Here is a 19,563-nt window from a genome sequence, read left to right on the forward strand (position 1 = left end):
ATGTGCAATTATGACATACAACTGTCTACTGGGGCTTTGGGGAAAAAAAACGGAGGAAGATTGGCAATAGATGTTAGCTCAGAGCCGGTCTTCCTCAGCAAAAAGAGGAGGATTAGCACGATGTTAGCTCAGGGCTGATCTTCCTCACACACACACACAAAAATTAATTGATGAGTCAACAATTATTAATATGAATTTTCATAGCCTTTTTTCATATTAACCTCCCCTGACCTCTAGGAGAGAGTTTTTTTCCACCTTCCTTTCTGGCAGAGACAAAGACAAAATGAGAAAAGAGAAAAGAAAGGACCAAAAGAGTGGAGAGAAGCAAGAAGAGAAAGAAAAAAAAATCTTGGGAGTGGGTAGAAGTTTTTATAAGGTTTTTGCCGTACAAGAGTATGCAGATTGATGTGTGATACATTTCTGTATCCATTTCTGCAGATGAGATGAGGATGAAGATGGTAATAATGATGGTGATGATAGGCTTTATTTCATTATCTTTTTGCAAGATGCAAGTAAAAATTGAAACTCTTAAAAATTATTTTTGGCATTTGGATTACACTTTTCCGAAAAGGACTCTGTACTGATGGATCATGTGGTTCCGAGATTCATAAGGATTAAAAGTAACTATGGGACACTAGTCATTCTACCACCAGGAAAAATAAATCTCAACAGAACAGTTCTGTAGATTCTTTAGCCAGCAATGGCCTGTGGAAATCTTTTGCCTGAACTATTGGGTACATGTTAGAGAAAGCTGGATCTTGGTAAAACATATTAAAAATAATTAAGCTAAACTAAAAACCCATTTTGGAATCATGGGGGGACTGTCTTATAGAATGTTTATAAAGGGAGGTTTTAAAGTATAACTAGATGGTCATCCTTTTGGGTTGTGGTAAAAGAAATCATTGAACGGGACATTAAATTTGATTACTTCTAAAGTCTCTATGATTCTATGGTTTATCATTCCCAATTTAGGCCACAGGGACTTGATTTCTATTTATCTAATCTGAATAATTGAGTCTTTAATTCCTTGCTACTGAAATTTGGTTCTATAAACATAGTCTACACAGCAGGAGAAGTGAGGTAGCATAATCTAGTAGAAACATGGACTGCAGAGGAAGGAAAAAGCAAACAAAAATCTCTTTTCTTGCTGCATTTAGGACAATGGGTCCTTTTTCTGGCAAAGAGCTTTTGAATACACTAAAGTGTCATTAGTCTGAAACAAGGGATCTTCTGTCGCACTTCCACGCTAAAGAAAATATTTTATTGCATCAGTTTGGGGATGGCTGAAAGAGTGTTGGCAAACACTTTCATTGGTATTGATGATACTCCCACATGGGGATTACCTAGTGGGTTTAGGATTGAACTAGTCAAAGAGCAGAAGTTAATCCATCTCCTCACCCAAGAAAACATGAGATAACTATGATCTGCTCCCTGGGCCTTTCTCATCAGAGGCTGCTGTGCTGAGAGGAGACCTTCTCTGAGATGGTTGTTTCCAAGCTGGTAGGGTAGATTTCAAAAGGCACAATTCAGTGACCAGAACATGTGTTAAATAAGCAAACCTGTCCTTTCTCATCCACCTCGACTGTCCATGATTATGATATGTGTGGTCAAGTGCCTGAAACTATGGTAATTTTTCAAAAATGACAGTGTCAAAATTTTGCTTTTACAGTACAGTATCTGTAACTACTAATAATGCTGTTTTGGGCTGACTCAGTTGCTTTGAAATTGCACAGCTCTGTTATGAGTAAATGAGAGGCAACCAATTATCTATAAAATAATGGCATGCACAGAGGAGAGTTTGATGAATTACAAGTGAGGTCTGCTGATACAACAGGGTGTGGAAACCTGCCCTGCTCTGACTTTCTTTTAGAGTTAGGAGTGATGCTTGCATATTTTACAAACAACACACCTTACTCAGTTCCAACATGGGGTGGGAGTAGGTATAGGGAGAAGATAAAATCTTTCCCCACTGGTACATACATCATTGCTTTAAAATTAAGTAAGGAACTTAACATGGGAGTATAGAGGTAGTAAATCTGAATATTAAATACCTAAATAATTACTATGTTTCAGGAAGGATGCAAGATTAGGTAAGGAATGCAGATCCACTGTCATCCAATGTGATTTAGGACATAGACTAAAAGAGCCATCGCAGAACCTTTATCCCAGAACTCAGCCCAGTGTGTGGGAGCCAATGCATAAATTCACCTAAGCAGAAGGCAGATGTTGAATTCCTGGAACTAAAGGATTGCCAGCCTCATCAGGGACCTGTCAGGTGGAGAGTGAGACAATTGCAGCTGCATTCAGCAACACTTGGACTGTTGGCTTTTCCTGTGCATGACAAAGGCAATGTCGGTTTTCACAACTGCTTAAAAAATTGCAATTCAAAGTCATTTTCTGCTAGGCAAAGGATACAGAGAGCAGCCAAAACACTGCAACATCATGCAGAGTTATATGGGAAGATCAAGCGAATTCTTCCACACAACTAAGCTAATGTTGGTCCCTGATGGCTCCAAGAGGCTGAAGAAACAGTTTATAGTTTTGGAATGTTTATCTTTGTGGTCTATGGCAGTCTTGTCATGCTGAGGATTAGTCTGGGTTTATACATAAAGAAGATACAGAACAGGGGTTTCTACTGACTGAGCAGTTGCTAGGTATTTCTACCCCAAACATTCAACAGAGAGCAGCTCTTTGCCTATTGCAGTAACTTTTCCTATATAGGGCATCTCTGGGTATAAGTTTGCGCATTCTCCTCTGCAATATGTTGGTTTTTAAGGTAGACTAATGGTAAATAAAATGTTAAGGCCAAAGCCTGGGAGTTGGTCTTCCAGGAAAAAGAGTGATTTCAAACAGATCCAATCAGCCTAGAGACGGAGCGTGCCTGTGGGAGGCAGTGGATCGTGGTGCAGGGCTTCCTGCCTGGTGTCCTCCAGCCGGGCACAGAGAGTGGCCTCTCATCCCTGGGAAGCTGACTCTACTTTCCCCCATGGGCTTTATCTTCTCCGGGTGCCTGGTGAGAGACATGGGGAGCAGTGGCTTAGGGGTTGGAGCAGGTCTGGAGCCAGCTTGTTCTCAGTTTGAATTCTGATCTCTATTGCTGTTTCCCAAACATAGGAATTATTTGCCTGTTTAAGATAATTTTAAGTGATCTACATTGAATCTCTTTATAGGTTATTCTCTTTTAATCCTTGTGAATAGGTCAAATGGAGAGTCTCAGTTTGGGGCTAGAATTAAATACCTCTCTAAGGATGGCCAGCCTCTCTTTTTAACAAAGAGAATGAACTTCAGTCCCAATAGGCAAGCAACTATGTGGAGTTGGAATTCATCAGCGTTGTTTTTCTTTTATATTTATTTGCTTAACTTCTCATTACAAGTAATACTTATTTTCCATTGAGGCTAAGATATAAAATTTAAGATAAATGAACTGAAAATTAAAAAGTGAATCAAGTAAATAAGTTAAACAATACCCTAGGTGGTACACAAAGATGAGACTAATCATGACAAAATGGGAATGAATGAAATTTGGAAAAGACTATATTCGCCCAAGGTCATATTACTCAGGCATGTGGTCAAATGGTAAAGAAAAGAGAGCGTGCAGCCTAGGTAGGAATCAGCATGGTCTGGAACAAATTGAAAGTGCGCAAAATCAGGTGGTGCAAGTTCAGGCCTATTTTGGTTCCTGCTACCTGACTGCAACATGGCCGGGGAGGCAAGTGCTGGAGAGGATGGCATTAACAAGGCTGGCAAGGAAGTCCAGCAGGGGATGAAGAGGGACATTCTCACAGTGGGACCAGGGAGACCAGGAGATCAGATGAAGAGGCTAAAGAGAGCATTTGGAGGGTGAGGGGAGCTGGGTTAGTGAGGTGGTGCTGACTGGAGAAGCGAGCTCTTTTAGTAAGGTGGGCAGTACGAAGACTAGGAGAATGGCCCTTGGGGTTGGACTGTATCAGGTCAAATCTCAGCCCCAGCACTTATAATTCATTTACCTTGGAATAGCACTTAGTATCACTGAGTCTCAGTTTTCTCATCCCCTGCAAGATGGGATAATAAAGAACCTATGTCTTACAAAGTCTCGGTAATGTTAGCTATTGTTATCAATTCCGGGGCTAAGCCCCATCGTATCTGCCTTTGTGCATGTTGCAAATTGTGCAGTCTTGTAGAGTGAGCACCATCAAAGTCTTTAAACTGGCTCTGCCTAGGACTGACTTGCTGCTAAGGGTATAATGAAAAGAGATTGGAGAGGCCAAGTTTATCTGAATTTCAGATAAACAATCATTTTTTAAATCTAGGTATGTCCAAATATTGCATGGCAGCCCTATTTATTAACAAATTTCAAAAGTTCCATGAACCCCTTAAAACTGTATAAACATTTGGTGTGTAGATTTATTTTGAAAAGGGAGGAGGGTGGGTGTCAAAAGAACCAGGTGGAACAATTCAATGATGAGGTTTCCTAAAAAGAACATTTTCTTTCCCCTTTGTCTCTAAAGAGAAGTATATATAGTCCCATCATCCATCACAGTACAGGAGACAATGATGCTCTTGGTGAAATCTTAGGACCCTACCTCTAAGTCCCTCACCTCTAAGTTACTAGTTGTGTGCTATTTGGCACCCACGTTATCCCTCCTGGTCTCAGTTCCCACATCTGACTGCTGGGAAAATTGAAGGTGATTTGTTTGGTCTGTAACCAAAGACCCTTAAGGAAAGATATTAGTGTTAGTTAATTAAAAAACCTGTGGCAATAGTTTGTATAACAAGTTAGGGTGAATAGATTTCTGGCAAGACTTATAAGGCAAGTTGATTCACCTGGAAGACAGGCACTGTTAGGCCTCACGGCAAGACGGGAGCAAAAACCGACAAAGCAAAGGATACAGGAAACTTGGGTAATAAGTGTAAATCCTCTTAAAGTGTTTAAGAAATGCATTCTAAGATAGAATCCTACAATTCAGCAAGCCTCAGGAAAAGCCTAGAACTTTCTTGGCTCTCCCTAAAAGTACCCATTACATAAGAAATGAAGAAAGAAAAAAAATTCAGTCTAGGAATTTGAGTCTGAAGAATGGTAACCCCATTTGAATGGGACATTCCAAAATGACACATGGGCTTTCAGAAGAGGAAGGGAAAGAGGTTTGCACTCTTGCCCATAGGCCTACGTTCTTAGGTAAACTAGCTTGGTTCTAAAAAAAAAGAAAAAAAGGAGAAGGTGAACAGTGGAAGAGGTTAAAAGTAAAATATCAAAGATAGCTTCTGCTAGTACCACACTATATCCCTTCAGGCAATTGAATGCGGAGCTGACAAACGAATGGCATGGAAGAATGAAATAAGCTTTCTAGAATGCCTGGGCCTGAGCACAGCAACATACTTCAACAATAATGGCGGAGAGGTAGATGATGCTAAGTCTGTAAGTAACTAAAATACTTTAAAAAGGAGTCTGAGGAGAAAAAGGCCAAGAAATGCACATACATTTTAAACTAACCAAAAAAGACTCACATTTCCAAGTGAAAATGGAATATAGTGAATGCGTTTTCTAGCTAAAAATCATGATCACTAAGTGGTTGATACTAGTAGCAATTGAATTATACTAAATTGTATTTGTTCACTAATTGTGTTTGTAATTTGTATCTAATCTACTTCAGCAACTTATAATATAAACACGTTTATACAAGACCAGAGGAAGCAGACAATTCTAAAAAGTAAAAAGGAACTCTTTAGAGGAGAGGCTCTTTATCTGGGTCCATTATCCCTCAAGGAGGTTTATTACCAGCATTGCCAGATAAAATACAGGATGCCCAGTTAAATGTGAATTTCAGATCAGCAACAAATAATTTTTTTAGTCTAGTGTGTCCCAATATTTCATGGCAACCCTATTTATTGATAAATTTCAGAAGATCCATGAGCCCCTTGATATTGTATAAAAATTGGGTGTATATACGCATTCTGAAAAGGAGATTGGCTACAGCTTCCTACCAGAGTCTTAAATCTATGATCTCCCAACAGTGAAACATCATTAATGCAAACAGATAATTCTTTCTCACCCTGACCTTTCCCTGTGGCCTGAGCTTCCTAGCAGCCACAGCTAAAGAGAAACACAAAGGGCAGTTTACCAAGTAGCAGCTGGGGAGAAGATGCCCAGGGAGAAAGAGGAGGCGGCCTGGGTGTGGCTGATGTGGTCTGGAGCAGAAGAGCTGTTTCACCAGGGTCTTGCAGACTAACATGGGAATCCGGGACTTGAGCCTGAGGGCGATGTGACTCCCTTAAAGGGTTTTGACCTCTTAAAGGATCAGGTTTGAGTTACAAACTATCTTGGGATGCACTGTGGAAACTGAACTGGAGAGGGGCAGGACCGGAGGAGAGGCAACAGGAGAGAGGTGATGGTGGGCTGGGGTGAGTTGGAAGGAAGTGAACAGACAGTTATATAGAAGGTGGCGTGGAGATAGGGAGGAAGAGGAGACCCAGGGGTCGGAATAAGTGCCCCAAGGGCAGGGTTTTCTCCACTCCAGCTTTTATGTCTTTTGCGGCCACCACTCTAGGAGGGTGGTGAAGCTGCTTTTCTGTGTCCCCATCCTGGGCAGGGAGCCCCTTGTGGGTCTCAGCGATGCTGACGTGCACAGTCTACCTGAGTCATTGAAAGTAGGCCCGCAGCGCTGCAGCTTCTGCTGCCATGTCCTCCTCCGATCTCCACAAGGCTGGGGAGTCCTCCTCCTCTTTGTCATGTTTCTGGAGCTTTGGAGAAAAAAATGGAATAGGTTCATTAATGGGTCCTTGAAATCTCCTTGAACAAGTGTTCTGGGGTGGCTGAACAGAATTCATAAATCAGAGGCCAGGAGGTGTGTGTCTTTTAATTGCACTAGTTGCCAAAATTTGAAAAAGGAGATGTTTTATGTAAAAATCCATATATCCAGCTTCTCTAATAAAATAACCAGCTTAGGCGACACTGCCTTGTAATTGTCTGCTGAGGCTGGGAGTGAGGATTACAGATTTGGGGGGGGCATCCAGCCGTTTACCATAATCCTCACCACTCTCTTAATCTTCTTATTCTTGGCAGGCATCATTCATTCATTTTACTGCACAGACCCTGAAGGCATTGAGTTTGCCGCCTACCCATGGTGGTTCCCCCGAGCTGGCCTGTGGTTTACCTACGATTCTCTTTGGCTTAGCCTGTCTTATATGAGCTCTGAGTAGTTTTGTTCAGTGAACCAAAATAGCCCAAGCAAATTTATGATAATAATACAAGAGCCATGAGTACTGAGTAAGAAATAAGGGTATATCCATTAAAAGAGGCCTCAAGCAGGCAAACGGTGAAAGACATTAAATGAAGCAAAAATTTATCAAAAAATTAACAATCGGTCTTAGTTGAATCATTTTAAAATCCTCTTCAGAGTCCCATACTTATTTAAAAAAACATCTTGTATATGTCTCAGATTTACATAGAGAGTGAACAAAATTTCATTTCTGTCAGAGACAGAGATGTTCTCAGAACTCTCTTTATTAGAAGAGCTCAATTTTCCCTCTTACTCTCCTATTGCAATTCAGTTTTATTAACTAAATTTGTTATTCCTGTGTGTGGCTGTATACTTTGTAAAATGCTGAAGGAATAAATTCTTCACAGGATGCACAGGGTAGTATTTTGTGTTAAGTCATCTGAGGAAATTGAGGCAAACGATTTAATAGCACCAATGATGGCTACTATTTACGATGTGAAGGCTGGTTTCTTTGAGGTGTATTATTTAATTTAATCCTTACAATAACCCATACATAAGGCAGGGACTACTTAGCCCCGTCCTACCAAGAAAGAAATTGAGGTCTGAGGAATTTCATTCACTTGTTCAAGATCCCCCAGCTAGGCAGTGGTAGTCCCAGGGTTGTTCTCAACAATGCTTGCCTTTTAATTTGCCCCAGAGAAGCTGCAGGGCAACCACTCTCCAAAGAGTGGAGAGTTCCACACATCCTGTTCCACCCCACCAGGAGCAGTCACCCGAGAGTCAGATCCTGCAAAAAGAATCTTGCCAACCCAGCAAAAAGTCTATCAACACGAAGAGTGGAGTTTGCTATCTCAGGCCAAAAACACTCTAAATCTAACCCAGAGACCCCCACCCTGGTGGCTGGCAGCAGATGGAGAAATTTCCCCATTATTTCGAAGTAAACTTTGATACAGAAGGCAAAACAGTGAGGGAACGATAGCCTGCCTCTGCAGCTGAGCAGTGTTTCCACTGGGGAAGTTTGAGCCTAAATGAGGCTCATTAGCATATAGTTGGGCCTCAAATATGTTTATGAGGGTCATGGATCTTCCGTTCAGAATTTGGCTGCCAGCATGCTGGTTTTACATTTTGCCACATAGATTTAATTCTCCTTAGTGGGAGAAAACCACATTAAGAAGTCATTTCCTTCCTTGCAGAGGCAGATATGACGCAATTGCTACAGGCGAGTCAAACGGGATTGCTATTTTTCTACTCAAGAACTAATTTTCATTTTGATACTAGCTTTAGGTCTGTTATAAATCCATCTCGTAACAATTCAACAAGATGACAAAAAAACAATACAAATCCTGGAATATATGGCCTTCCAACTTCTGGTACTGCCATCGGAAGACACAGAAATCAAGCATTAAGTGGCTTCATTAACGCAGGTCATACCAGATGAATCCAAGTAATTTAGAGCCTGTGAACGTTAGTTAATGCTTCCCTGGTTATTAGGCGACCGACTGTTATTGTCATATGCCTTACAGATGGCAACGTTGTGCCAACACTTAGAAGTTGTTTATGGGAAATAGGAAATAAATAAAACAACAACTAATCATATTAGCAAAGCTCTGTTATATACGGTTTTTAAAAATATAGACGTTTCCCTCCTAAAAGCCCCAGATGGAAGCACGTGGCTTTCTTGAGAACAGCCGTGCTCTACCCTGGCTGCCCATTGGAATCACGAGGAGAACCTCAAAAACTACTGATGCCTGGGTCCACTCCAGGGATTCTGATTTAATTGGTCTGGAGGCAGCTGGGTTTGGGGATTCTTTTAAACTTCTCAGGCAATTCTAAGGTCCACTTACTATTAAGAAGAACTGCATTTGAGAGAAGTGTGTGTGTAGATAGAGCCCATACACATAGAGAAATAATACATTTATCTTAAGCCCATTGCTTGTGCCCTTATCAAGAATATCAACGCTATCCTTTGCAAACCCCGCTGTAGAACTGCTTTTCTTCTATTCTTGCTCGTCGAAGGAGTGTCTGGGCCACAAGGCTTGTCTCAGCAACACTAGGATGCTGATCTAGTTCGGGAGCCTTTGACTGGGTTTTCAGTCTCTGCAGGAATAGGGAGCCCGGGAAAGATCCTGGTGGGCAAGACTTGTGTCCTAGAAGAGCCATCCAGGTGACCTGGAAATTAAACATGCTGTAGTTTGGAGTCAAACTCTGCTTCCCTGAGGCAACCGGAGAATCTGGTGGCTGCAAGCCATTGCCCTGCTAACAGAGAAAAGCCCTAATGATCTTCAACAGTGGCTTATCCAAAAGGCATTATTTGCCTTGGGCGAGCTTTAACAGGGGAGTTCACTTCATTACTTCAGATGAACCTTTCAGATTACCTTAGGCTGTCTGCAGGGAAAGGCAGTGACTGCTTATTAAAACACCAGATATTTATGCCAGCCCTGGCACTAAAGCGCTGAACTAGACAAACCCCTTTACTGTCCTCCTGGGGCACCCAGGGAGGGAGGGTAGACACCAAATTGTTAATTATAAGTGAGATGGGCATGACCAAATAGGAGGGATGCTGGGAGGGGCTAACCTAGTTTGAAAGGCTTTTGAGAGCCAACTTAATTTCACAAAGAAATAGAAGACTATAATAAAGAGTGATGGGGGAAAGGGGATTATCTAAGGAGCATCCAGCAAGGGCTCTCCAAGAAGGTGATGTTAGGCTCAGACTTGAACAATGGGAAGGGCAAGCTTCTTAACCTCTCTGTGCCTCAGTTTCCCCCTCTATAAAAAGGGAATAGTAAAAGAGTGCGTAGTGATGTGCCTGACACATAGTAAGTTGTACTTAGTGTTTGCTGCTGCTGCTGCTGCTGCTGCTGCTATTATTGTTATTAGGATGGATATACTGTCCCCATAACAGTGACCACTGACCAACTCACAGAGGTTGTTTCCAGGGGTAAAATTACCTTTACTAACTTCATGGTTCCCTAGTAACCTGTATCTTTTAGACCTTAACTTCCTTATAAAAGGATTAAAAACTATTATCAGAAGTCAGTCCCAAACCAACTAATCTGAGATATTCAAGTCTGAAGAGGAAATGTAGCTCCTTCAGCTCTAAAATGACCTGAAATAATCCCTACTCTCAGGGTCATCGTAAGGAGTGAATAGGGTATGAATGGAGGCTCCTCACAGGTCAAGTTTAAAGTCCTAGAGTAAGAGCATGTGGTGAATGTCAAATGCAGTCAAAATTTCCCTGGGAGTGTGGTTGCCAGGTTTAGCAAATAAAAATACAGGGCACTCAGTTAATTTGGTTTAGTATATTTCATGAAGTATTTAGAACATACTTACACTAAAGAATACTTATTGTTTATCTGAAATTCAAATTTAACTGGGCTTCCTGTATTTTATCTGGCAGCTCAACTAGGAGACCCCCCAGAAAGCTACCATTGGAGGTGCTTGGCTTGCATTTGGGTTGTTCCCTAACATTTCTAGCTGTGACTCCTGGAAAAGACAGAGGAGACTGTCCAGAGGAGAGCAACTTCAAGGCTAGTACTGTGTGCACTCCAGGGCTTATTATTATTATTGCATGAGATGCAGAGTAAATCACCAGCAGTATTTAAATTCTGTAGTTCATCAGTTCTAAGACGCGTACATTTTCATATTTTAACATCTCTGAAATCAAAGTGTGTCCTACAATCAATGATGTGTCATAATTTAATTGGCAGTGTGTGTTTTTCTTTCTCACTAGTACATAAAATAACAGTGCTTCTTCCAACTGACAGTGTCTGGGGTTCAACATACTGCAGTTCTCCATCTCTCCTCCCGGCAGCTACCACACAAGATAAAGGTAACTCAACTCGCTGTGAAAATACTCAGCACCACAGCTGATAACATGCGTATTCCTATTCTTCTCCCAGTGCAACAGCAACAGTTGAAATCATTTCACAGCTGCTTGGTTCTTTGGAAGAAAGTGCAGGCCAAAGTGGCAAGGTATGCAAACTTGAACCAAAGTCTTTATACGCATTCAACAGATTGAAGTCTGTGATGGCTCCTTTGAGCTAATTCTATTTCTATACAGCTTTGAAAAGAGATTTTAAAATATATTCATCTGCAGTCATTCCACTTTATCTGCCTGAAATGATTTTCAGGGAAGGTAGTGTTAAGAGGATTTCTGATTGAAGTACTGATATTTGTCGATTTTGACATTTGCTCCTTCCTGCTCATTGAATGTGTTAGCACTAGGGATGTGGGGTAATGATTAATTCCCTGATGCAGTGCTCAAACTGCCTTGGCTATTGACGTTTTTATAGCTCTGTAATGGAATACAGTTGGAGGAATGATTCACAATAATTTAAATGTTTTTCAGAATTTGGAACCAACATGTAGTAAAACGCCAAATTGTCTTCAAAAGGGGGACAAACAATTTAATGCCACTTTTTAAAGAAGAAAGTGGCTGAATATAAACTTGGGTGTTGTCATAAAATACATTAATATATTTCATTGTTATTAGTTTTGTAAAAACAATATGAAGAGCAGAGAGCTTAAATAAATCATTTCTTACGGGTTGATGGTTCTGTTCAGACAGGTGTTTATATAGTATGTACAAGTCAGTCTGGTATATGTACTGGACTAGAAGTTCCACCATCGTGTTCTTAGAATATCTGGGGGAGAGAGTAATTCTTACTGGGGCAAGGCTCTGGGGTTGACTTTAAAAAATCAGGGATGTGCACTGGACTTAAAAGATGGTGATGGGGGCTGGCCTGGTGGCGTAGTATTTAAGTTCACCGCTCTGTTCTGCGGCCCAGGGTTTGTGGGTTCGGATCCTGGGCGTGGACCTACACACTGCTCATCAAGCAACGCTGTGGCAGTATCCCACATACAAAATAGAGGAAAGATTGGCACAGATGTTAGCTCAGTGACAATCCTCTCCAAGCAAAAAGAGGAAGATTGGCAACAGACATTAGCTCAGGACCAATCTTCCTCACCAAAAAAAAAAAAAAAAAAAGATGGCGATGAGATTTTTAAGGACGGTGTTACTTGGGCAATGGGTACAGCTTCAGCAAACACAGGATGTGTGTGCCAGCTCTCCTGCAACTTGTGCCCAAGACCGGCTTCACCAACTACTTGCAGTGCTCTCTCCTGACGAATCCTGACGTGGTGGTCTAGGCACGCCTGACCATCGGTCAGAGTTGTCAAGAGAGCTGAAATTTAGCTGCCGCTTTGAGAAGCCTTAACATTCCATTATTTAAAGATGGGACACACACCCCAGTAGCCCAGAAGATGGCCTCCAGTCCACAATTCAAAGCTGCAAATAGCTTTGAATCCTATTGAGAGAAAGTTATTCCCTTTTTAGTTGTCTTTCAGTCCTTCAGATTAACCAAGAAGAAAGTCTCAGTCGGTACCAGCATATCCTTAACATGGTACCAACATGACCTCCAACAGAGAGGAGCCTTCCAGACTCTAGCTGGGATACAATAAGATTGCTTTGTTTAGATCATATTTATTTTTAGGGTTTTCTCCCATTTATGATGTCATCTCAAGTTTCCTTTGTAAGTAAATTTATTTAAGTTAAAAATGAGTCAATTTAGAAAATATATTAAGTAAAACAGTGCAGGAAATCTGGCATTAACCTTGGGAGACGGTCCAGAGGTGAGAAGTACAGCTGAGGGAAGAGAACTGACTGAAAATGTGAGGCGGAAGCGTGGGCCTTCTAGAACATGGATATGCTTGTTTCTATTGGGCTGAACCGTAGAAAGCTTCAGAATTTTTTTTTTTTGACAGATCTTGGAAGTCAAAATAATTTCATATTATAAGAGCTCTGAAGAAAAACAGCATAGTGATCTGCAGAGATGGTAGAACTTTGGGTGGGGGGTTTGGAGGAAGGCCTCACTGAAGAGGTGACATTTAAGCTGAGACATGAACAATAATTAGAAATCTGTTAAGCAAAGGCTAGGAGAAAGGGTATTTCAAGCAGAGGGAACAGAAAGTGCAGAGCATCGAGGAAAAAGGAAGCTTGGTGGTTGGGTAACTGGCTAGAAGAGTGTGGGAGACAGCAGGTCATTTGCAGCCTGTTGGGATGACTAAGAAATCTGGATTTTATTTTCGGTGCAAAGAAGATATTAAAGGGTTGGAAGCAGGGAAGAAAGAGGATGAGAATAACTTTTCATGAAGAGTGACCTGGCTGGAGGAGGAATTAGAGGCAGGCAGCTACTGCAGCAGCCAGACAAGAAATGACAGGAGCTGGGGTGGCATGGACTAGGAAGGGGGCAGCAGGGACGGAGGGGGAGCTCAGCTGCCCCATAAACCAGTGCGGTGGTGAGTTAGCGGCAATGTGCGCGGTTAGTGACAGGGCCTTAGTCCCTCCCTGTAGATGAACCTTTGCCTCTGACAGCTTCCTTCCTGGCCCTTTGTAAAGCACACTTTGATCCTGGCTCCCCTGCTCAAGGCTGCTCTGAACTGGTGTGAAAATCACTCCCTTCCCTTCTTCAGTCATATACTTCTCAAAGTCCCCAAGTCCCCAAAAAGCCTTCCTGGGCCATTTAGACTGCTGCTGAGTTATATTTCATGGTTCTGGATGTTGTCTCACATTCCCTGTCTCTGTCACACACACACACAGCCAGCATCCTTTGAGCACACGTTTCCTCCTCAAACGCCCTTTCTCTAAGTTCTGGTTATTGAGCAGACAGTGACCTATACTTTGGGCTTTCTTGGTGTTCTAATAAATCACCTCTTGCTCTCACTTGATGCAAAAAAAAAAAAAAAAAAAAAAGGTCTTGTGCCACCAACCTCTGGCTGCCACTTCTGTTTCCTTAGAACCCTGAGGTTCTTCAAATTTTTCTTTGTGCAAAAATATGTTAATTGTCTCCCTTCTTTCTCTCTACATGAGGGACCCTGTATGCTGAACCCCAGGACTAATCGCTAGATTGTGAGACCTCTAAGTGCAACCAAAGTACCTCTGGTTCCCTCTGTTCACTGTGAAGTTTCCAAGGCCCAGTCTTTGCCCTTGGTGGAGAGGAATTCAGGTAATCAACAGAGCAGTCATCATTTGATTAGTTGCCAAAGCTTTGACTTAAGCCTAACCTGGTTGAGTAAAAGCAAAAGTTATTTTAGTGCTGCCAATGGGGCCAAAATGCTGAAATAAGCTCTTATATTAATTAACGGATCCTACTTTCAAGGAGTGTAGAGTGTTGATGTTTAAGAATTTGTAACCCCCAAAAGTATTTATTAAGTAGAAAATCACTGTACTGGAAAATAATTATGCCAAAGCACTGTGCTTTAAGAGAACCAAGGTGCTTATCCAATTATACATTAAGGTATCACACTGTCAAGCCGATTGCCAAAGCAGCAAATGAGACTTTGCCAGCATCACAATTTAGACTAGATGTTATCCAACTCACTGTTCTGTGAGTGGTCTTCAGAGCGTCCCATGCACCCTATAAAACCTGTGCACACCAAGGTTGGCAGTTCAGGTTAGGTGGAGGGCACGCCTGCCATCAGAAAATCGCTTCCATTGGTTGGACATTAAAGTTTACAGTTTTCCATCGGAAGCTTGTTAGGAACAGCTCAGAAAAGAGCACCTGTGGCTCCTGGTCCTGTGCAGAGTTGATTTCAATTAAAATATCAAATGAGTCAGTTTCTGTCGGGGGAGAAATCAGGGAGGCTAAGCTGAAATCTGGGAAAGGTAACCCCAGACAGGCCCTCCTGGATCTGCTATGCTGCCTCCTGGGTGGCTATCACTTAGAACTTTCTTAACATGACATCACGGCATTTGAGGAACAGGACTCAGGAAACGGGCTATGAGGATCTACTAGTGGTTGAAATGAGAGTCACTATGTTTAAGAATCATCGGCACAGACAGAGTGAAGTGCAAACTCGACTTATTCTTAGGACACCCCACTGCTAACATTTTCTTTATAGCTTACTACAGCGAGCCTCATGTGTGTAAGGCATGGACTGACGCTGCCTAATAGCTGGGCTTAGCACTTCAGATGAAAATCCCATTATGCAATAGCATGCCGACCAGGGTTTGGGAGAGCAACCAATTGCACTCACCTGGCAGTTTTTTGCTCTTCAAATTATAATAAGCCCTCAACAACAGCTAATTTGGTAAAAAGCCTCCTGTCCAGCTCCTGTGTTTTGGTGGAAACCACCAAATCACACAAACAACCATCTTTGTGCCCTCAGTACTTGCTGTGTCTCACAGTCAGTAGTAGGTTTCCAAGAAGCATTTGCCAAATGTGTCACTGAATTGCACTTTCCCTCCCAACTTATTGACCGTGCAAGTTCATCATTCCCATTTTCCAGACGAAACATCCAAGTCTCTTAGGAACTTAAATCACTCAACCAACATCACAAGGCCGATTAGGAATAGTATTTGTTTGGATTAGAAATACAGTTTGCTGGCTCCTAGTGCACTCATGGATCAACACTGTAAATTCTTGGGAACTTTCCTTTGGTTCACATTTTTGTAAACATGGTTGAGAAAGCAGCACAGAAAAGAAAAACAAAGTTGCAAATAGAGGTCAACTTCCAAGCTGGGATCAGGTCCAGCTGATCAGGTCCAGGTCCTCCTCTGGAAGGGCAACTGCATCTCAGAGCAGTTTTCAGAAAATAATGCTGATCACCAACACCTCACCCCAGGCTCCATCATATCCCAGCTTTACTGGTTTTCCAATGGGCAGGAAATTGGTGAAGCAACAGGGGCTAGAGATTTCTACCAGTTTGATTTCCTTAGGCCTCCTGTTTCTAAAAATATGCTTACTGAGAAATGATATGAAACTCCTTCTGAAAGGGAGGTTTGTGATGGAGCCAACTTTGGAGAAGGAAACATTTAGTCAAAAAGCAATTTCTTTGGCCAGTTGTGTTCTGTAAGCCTTTACCCCTGTGTTTGGATATTGGTGTTTGAGCAACAGTGTTCTCCTTTATTCCTCAAGTGATGTCAACCTGTGGTACTCAGAATGAGGAAAGGGAAAAGGCAAAGGGCCAATTCTGTTTCCTATGACTCTCCTGAACATTTTGTTTCGTATTTGCTTCTGCTACAGTATGGCTTCTTGTTGCAAAGGCATCTTACAGAACATTTAGAAGCATGGTCCAGGCAAGATAGCTATCCCTGAGGAGGCTGGAACATCTGCACTGCAAGAAGCTGAGCCAACACAAACAACACACAACCAAAAATACACTGCCATAGACGCGGCCTCAGAATCCTGCTCAACACAGTGTTTCAGGCAGCAACTGGGCCCTCAAGATAAAACCAACTTGGAGAAGCTGAACTAGGTTGGGGAGAGGGGTCGCACAATACAGGTCCCCCATGCATTGGGAGCTTGTGTCTTTCAGAATTCATTCAATTATTCAACAAATAGTAACATGTCTACCAGGTGCTGGCACAGTGTATTACACCACGCAATGGTGAGCATGCTGGACAAGGTTTAGTGCCCTCAGGAGGCTTACATCCTAGAAGAGAAGGCAGGCAATTAACAAGTAATCACATCTATTACTACCATGAGAGACAATAATAGAACTACATGAGACAATATGGTCAGGGAAGACTGCTCGGAGGAGGTGACAATTAAGCTGAGAGGGATTAGCAAGTGCAAATACCCAGAGAAAGGACAGAGATATTTGCCTAGTCTATGACCTGGCTGAAGACCAGTGACTGCAGCAGAATGAGGCAGTTCCCAAAGAGAGGGCAAAAGATGAGGTGGAGAAGTGGGCGAATCTCCCTTCCCTTTAGTACTGGAGGCACGAGTGCTAGAAGAGAAGACGACTGGATGATTCATTCGGTCACACTACCCTTGTTAAGCACCTGTTTTTTGCTTGGCTCAGAAGACTATTAATCAGGTGAAGATCTAGTAAGACCAGACTCGGTGAAGTAAAGGTGGGGAGGCCAGCCAGGACAGCTGGGCTCAGCTTTGCCTCTGGGCATGAGCAATGCCACTTCCTAGCTTGATTTTTGCTTACTGGGTCTCTCCCTTACCTTAACATCAGGCCCAACTAATAGGAAACCTTCCACAGAAAAGCAGGTGAGCGGCAAGCTATTTGCACAAGTGGTGGCCCTGTGGAGCAGTGAGGACACAGGCTGACCTTGCAAACTTCTTTCTGAATGTTCACCATATGTTTGACAGAGCTAAAAGAGCAACCCTCGCACCACCCGGGCAGGGGCCTGGCACTGGGACCACGTGTTGGCAGATGAAATATGACTAACATAAGATCTGTATGCCAAGGGTACTGACCACTCAGCTGTATTGGTCAGAAATTTCTTCTTTCTACAAGATGATTGTACTGCCTCTGGTTACCAGAAGCCGCTACACACCTATTGGAAGTAACATACCCTCTGTTGCTCACAAATCCACTCTCTTCTGATGGAGCTGTTCCAATGCCCTTCAAAGAACCTGGCCCGTGTGAGTTGAACAAACAAATTAGGAGCCAACCTTTCCCAAATGCCTCTCTCTATTTCATTTAAAAACCTTCTTTAATGAAGACATAAAGCCTTGGATGTAGCTGAAATGCTAAGCTTACCATGCGTGACAGCAGATCTTTGTCACAGAGGATTTCAAACAAACACCTTTTTTCTTTAACCAGAACACTCAAACAGAAAGAAACTGAGATTTCCTTGGTGGGGGCTCAACTGTTCGTTTTATATACCTTATAAGTGACCATAATCCAGAAACCAGCACAGACAGCAGGCATGTAAGGCAACTGCAAATACAGGCACGCACGCACACATACACACACACACAGCTTCACTATGGTGAAAAATTAAAACACAATGCCAGGCTTGTGACTATTTTGAAGCATCAGGCTAGAAAACAGATAGCCTCACCTTTGTCAGCTTCCTACTGTACATTTAACCTCCCAATTATTTATACCGAGATGCTCAAGAGGCAATGTAGAAAGAGCCAAGCCTGGGATTTCTATTTATCTATTTATATATATCAGTGTGTATATATATATATATATATATATATATATATATATATATATACACACACATATAACTAATATATATAATTAATTTTTTAGAGTCCTAATCTTTTAATTAATCTCACCTCAGTGTTGCTCAAGGGTTTAAAGGAGCTTATTTGGTTCGTTTTTAAAGGATAAAAGATCAAAATGCTTTAAAATAGTTTCTTATAATTTCAGGTATCTACTTAAAGGCCCAGAAACAAATATTTGAAAAATGCTTGTTCCTAGAATCAGGGTTTGAAACAGATCTTTAAAGCTCTCTAGTCCAAACATCCATGTGATGCCTGTATCCCTTCTGCCATATTGCTTCCAAGAGGCACTCATGCCCTGGCTTGAATGCTCTAGGATGAAGATCTTGCTGCTCCCTGAGACAGCCTGACCCTAACTGACAAGCTGTGCCAGGAGACCATTCTTCCTCACCCTGAGTCTGAATCTGCCCTCTCCCAACTTCTACCCATAAGTCCTAGCTCCAGCTCTTTGAGTCACACAGCACAAGATCAAGTTAACGTGAAAATATCACTTTCGAATGCTGGTGAATTTGAGCTACACCTAAACCTGGCAATACTGTGGGCTAGGGAGGATATGGACCCTCAGCTTCACTGTGGCGTTGCTGCTGAGAAGATATTTTGGAGCAACGTCTTTGGAAAACGGATTGGCATTATCCCCTAAAGTTAACATTCACAATACCTTATGACCCAGCAATACTACACCCAGGTATATACCCAAGAGAAATTCTTGCCCACATACATGAGAATGTTTAAAGTAGCTCTGATTAAAATAGCAAAAACCTGGAAATGACCTGCATTCTTCAGAAAGTAGATGAGTAAAATGTGATATAGTCACACAATGGCATATTACACAGTAATCAAAATAATTGTTTATAGAGACAATTAGACCATGTGGACAAATCTTAACAACATGTGATTAAGTAAAAAAAGTAATTCCCAAAAGATAATATGCAGCAGGATGCTTTTTCATAATAAACAACTCAAAACTATATACTTTTTAGAAATACATGGAGATACCTAAAACCAGAAGTTTTAAAAGGAGTGAAGCAATGGGGACCATGGATTCAGGATGCTAGATACCTCAGTGTTGGGGAGGTAGGGCAAAGGGTAGGGTATTGGCCTACCATATGGTTAAATGTAGAATGTTATCAAAATTGTAGCTTTTGATTTGGGTGATGGATTTGCAGGTACTCATTAGTCATTAAATATAACTGCTTAACCATATAAAAGCAGGCCATGAATGAAAACAAACAGAAATGACCATCCTTGGGCAACATGTAGGATTACAACATAGGATGAATGCCACTTCCCTCACTATGAAATATCCAGCTTCCATTCCAAGAACCTCGATAAGAATTACAACATAATAGCATTTGCCATGTAAAAGCACTGAAGTTATTAATTGGATTCCAGAT

At 41.8% G+C, this 19,563-nt stretch overlaps 1 protein-coding gene across 6 annotated transcripts in view; it reads right to left on the bottom strand.

Moving 5' to 3' along the window:
- Positions 1–19,563, bottom strand: part of FHIT (fragile histidine triad diadenosine triphosphatase) — a 1,365,721-nt gene that overhangs the window by 17,351 nt on the left and 1,328,807 nt on the right. For 5 of the 6 annotated variants that reach the window (XM_058562170.1, XM_058562152.1, XM_058562162.1 and 2 more), the window contains one exon: positions 6,611–6,717. In XM_058562170.1, the coding sequence (XP_058418153.1) occupies positions 6,616–6,717 (102 nt within the window). In that variant the 3' untranslated portion in view covers positions 6,611–6,615. Of the gene's footprint in view, positions 1–6,597; positions 6,718–19,563 lie in introns of all 6 variants that reach the window. The other variant, XM_058562157.1, reaches the window with a different exon arrangement.

Source organism: Diceros bicornis, chromosome 2 (assembly GCF_020826845.1).
Source record: "Diceros bicornis minor isolate mBicDic1 chromosome 2, mDicBic1.mat.cur, whole genome shotgun sequence".
Taxonomy (NCBI): domain Eukaryota; kingdom Metazoa; phylum Chordata; class Mammalia; order Perissodactyla; family Rhinocerotidae; genus Diceros; species Diceros bicornis.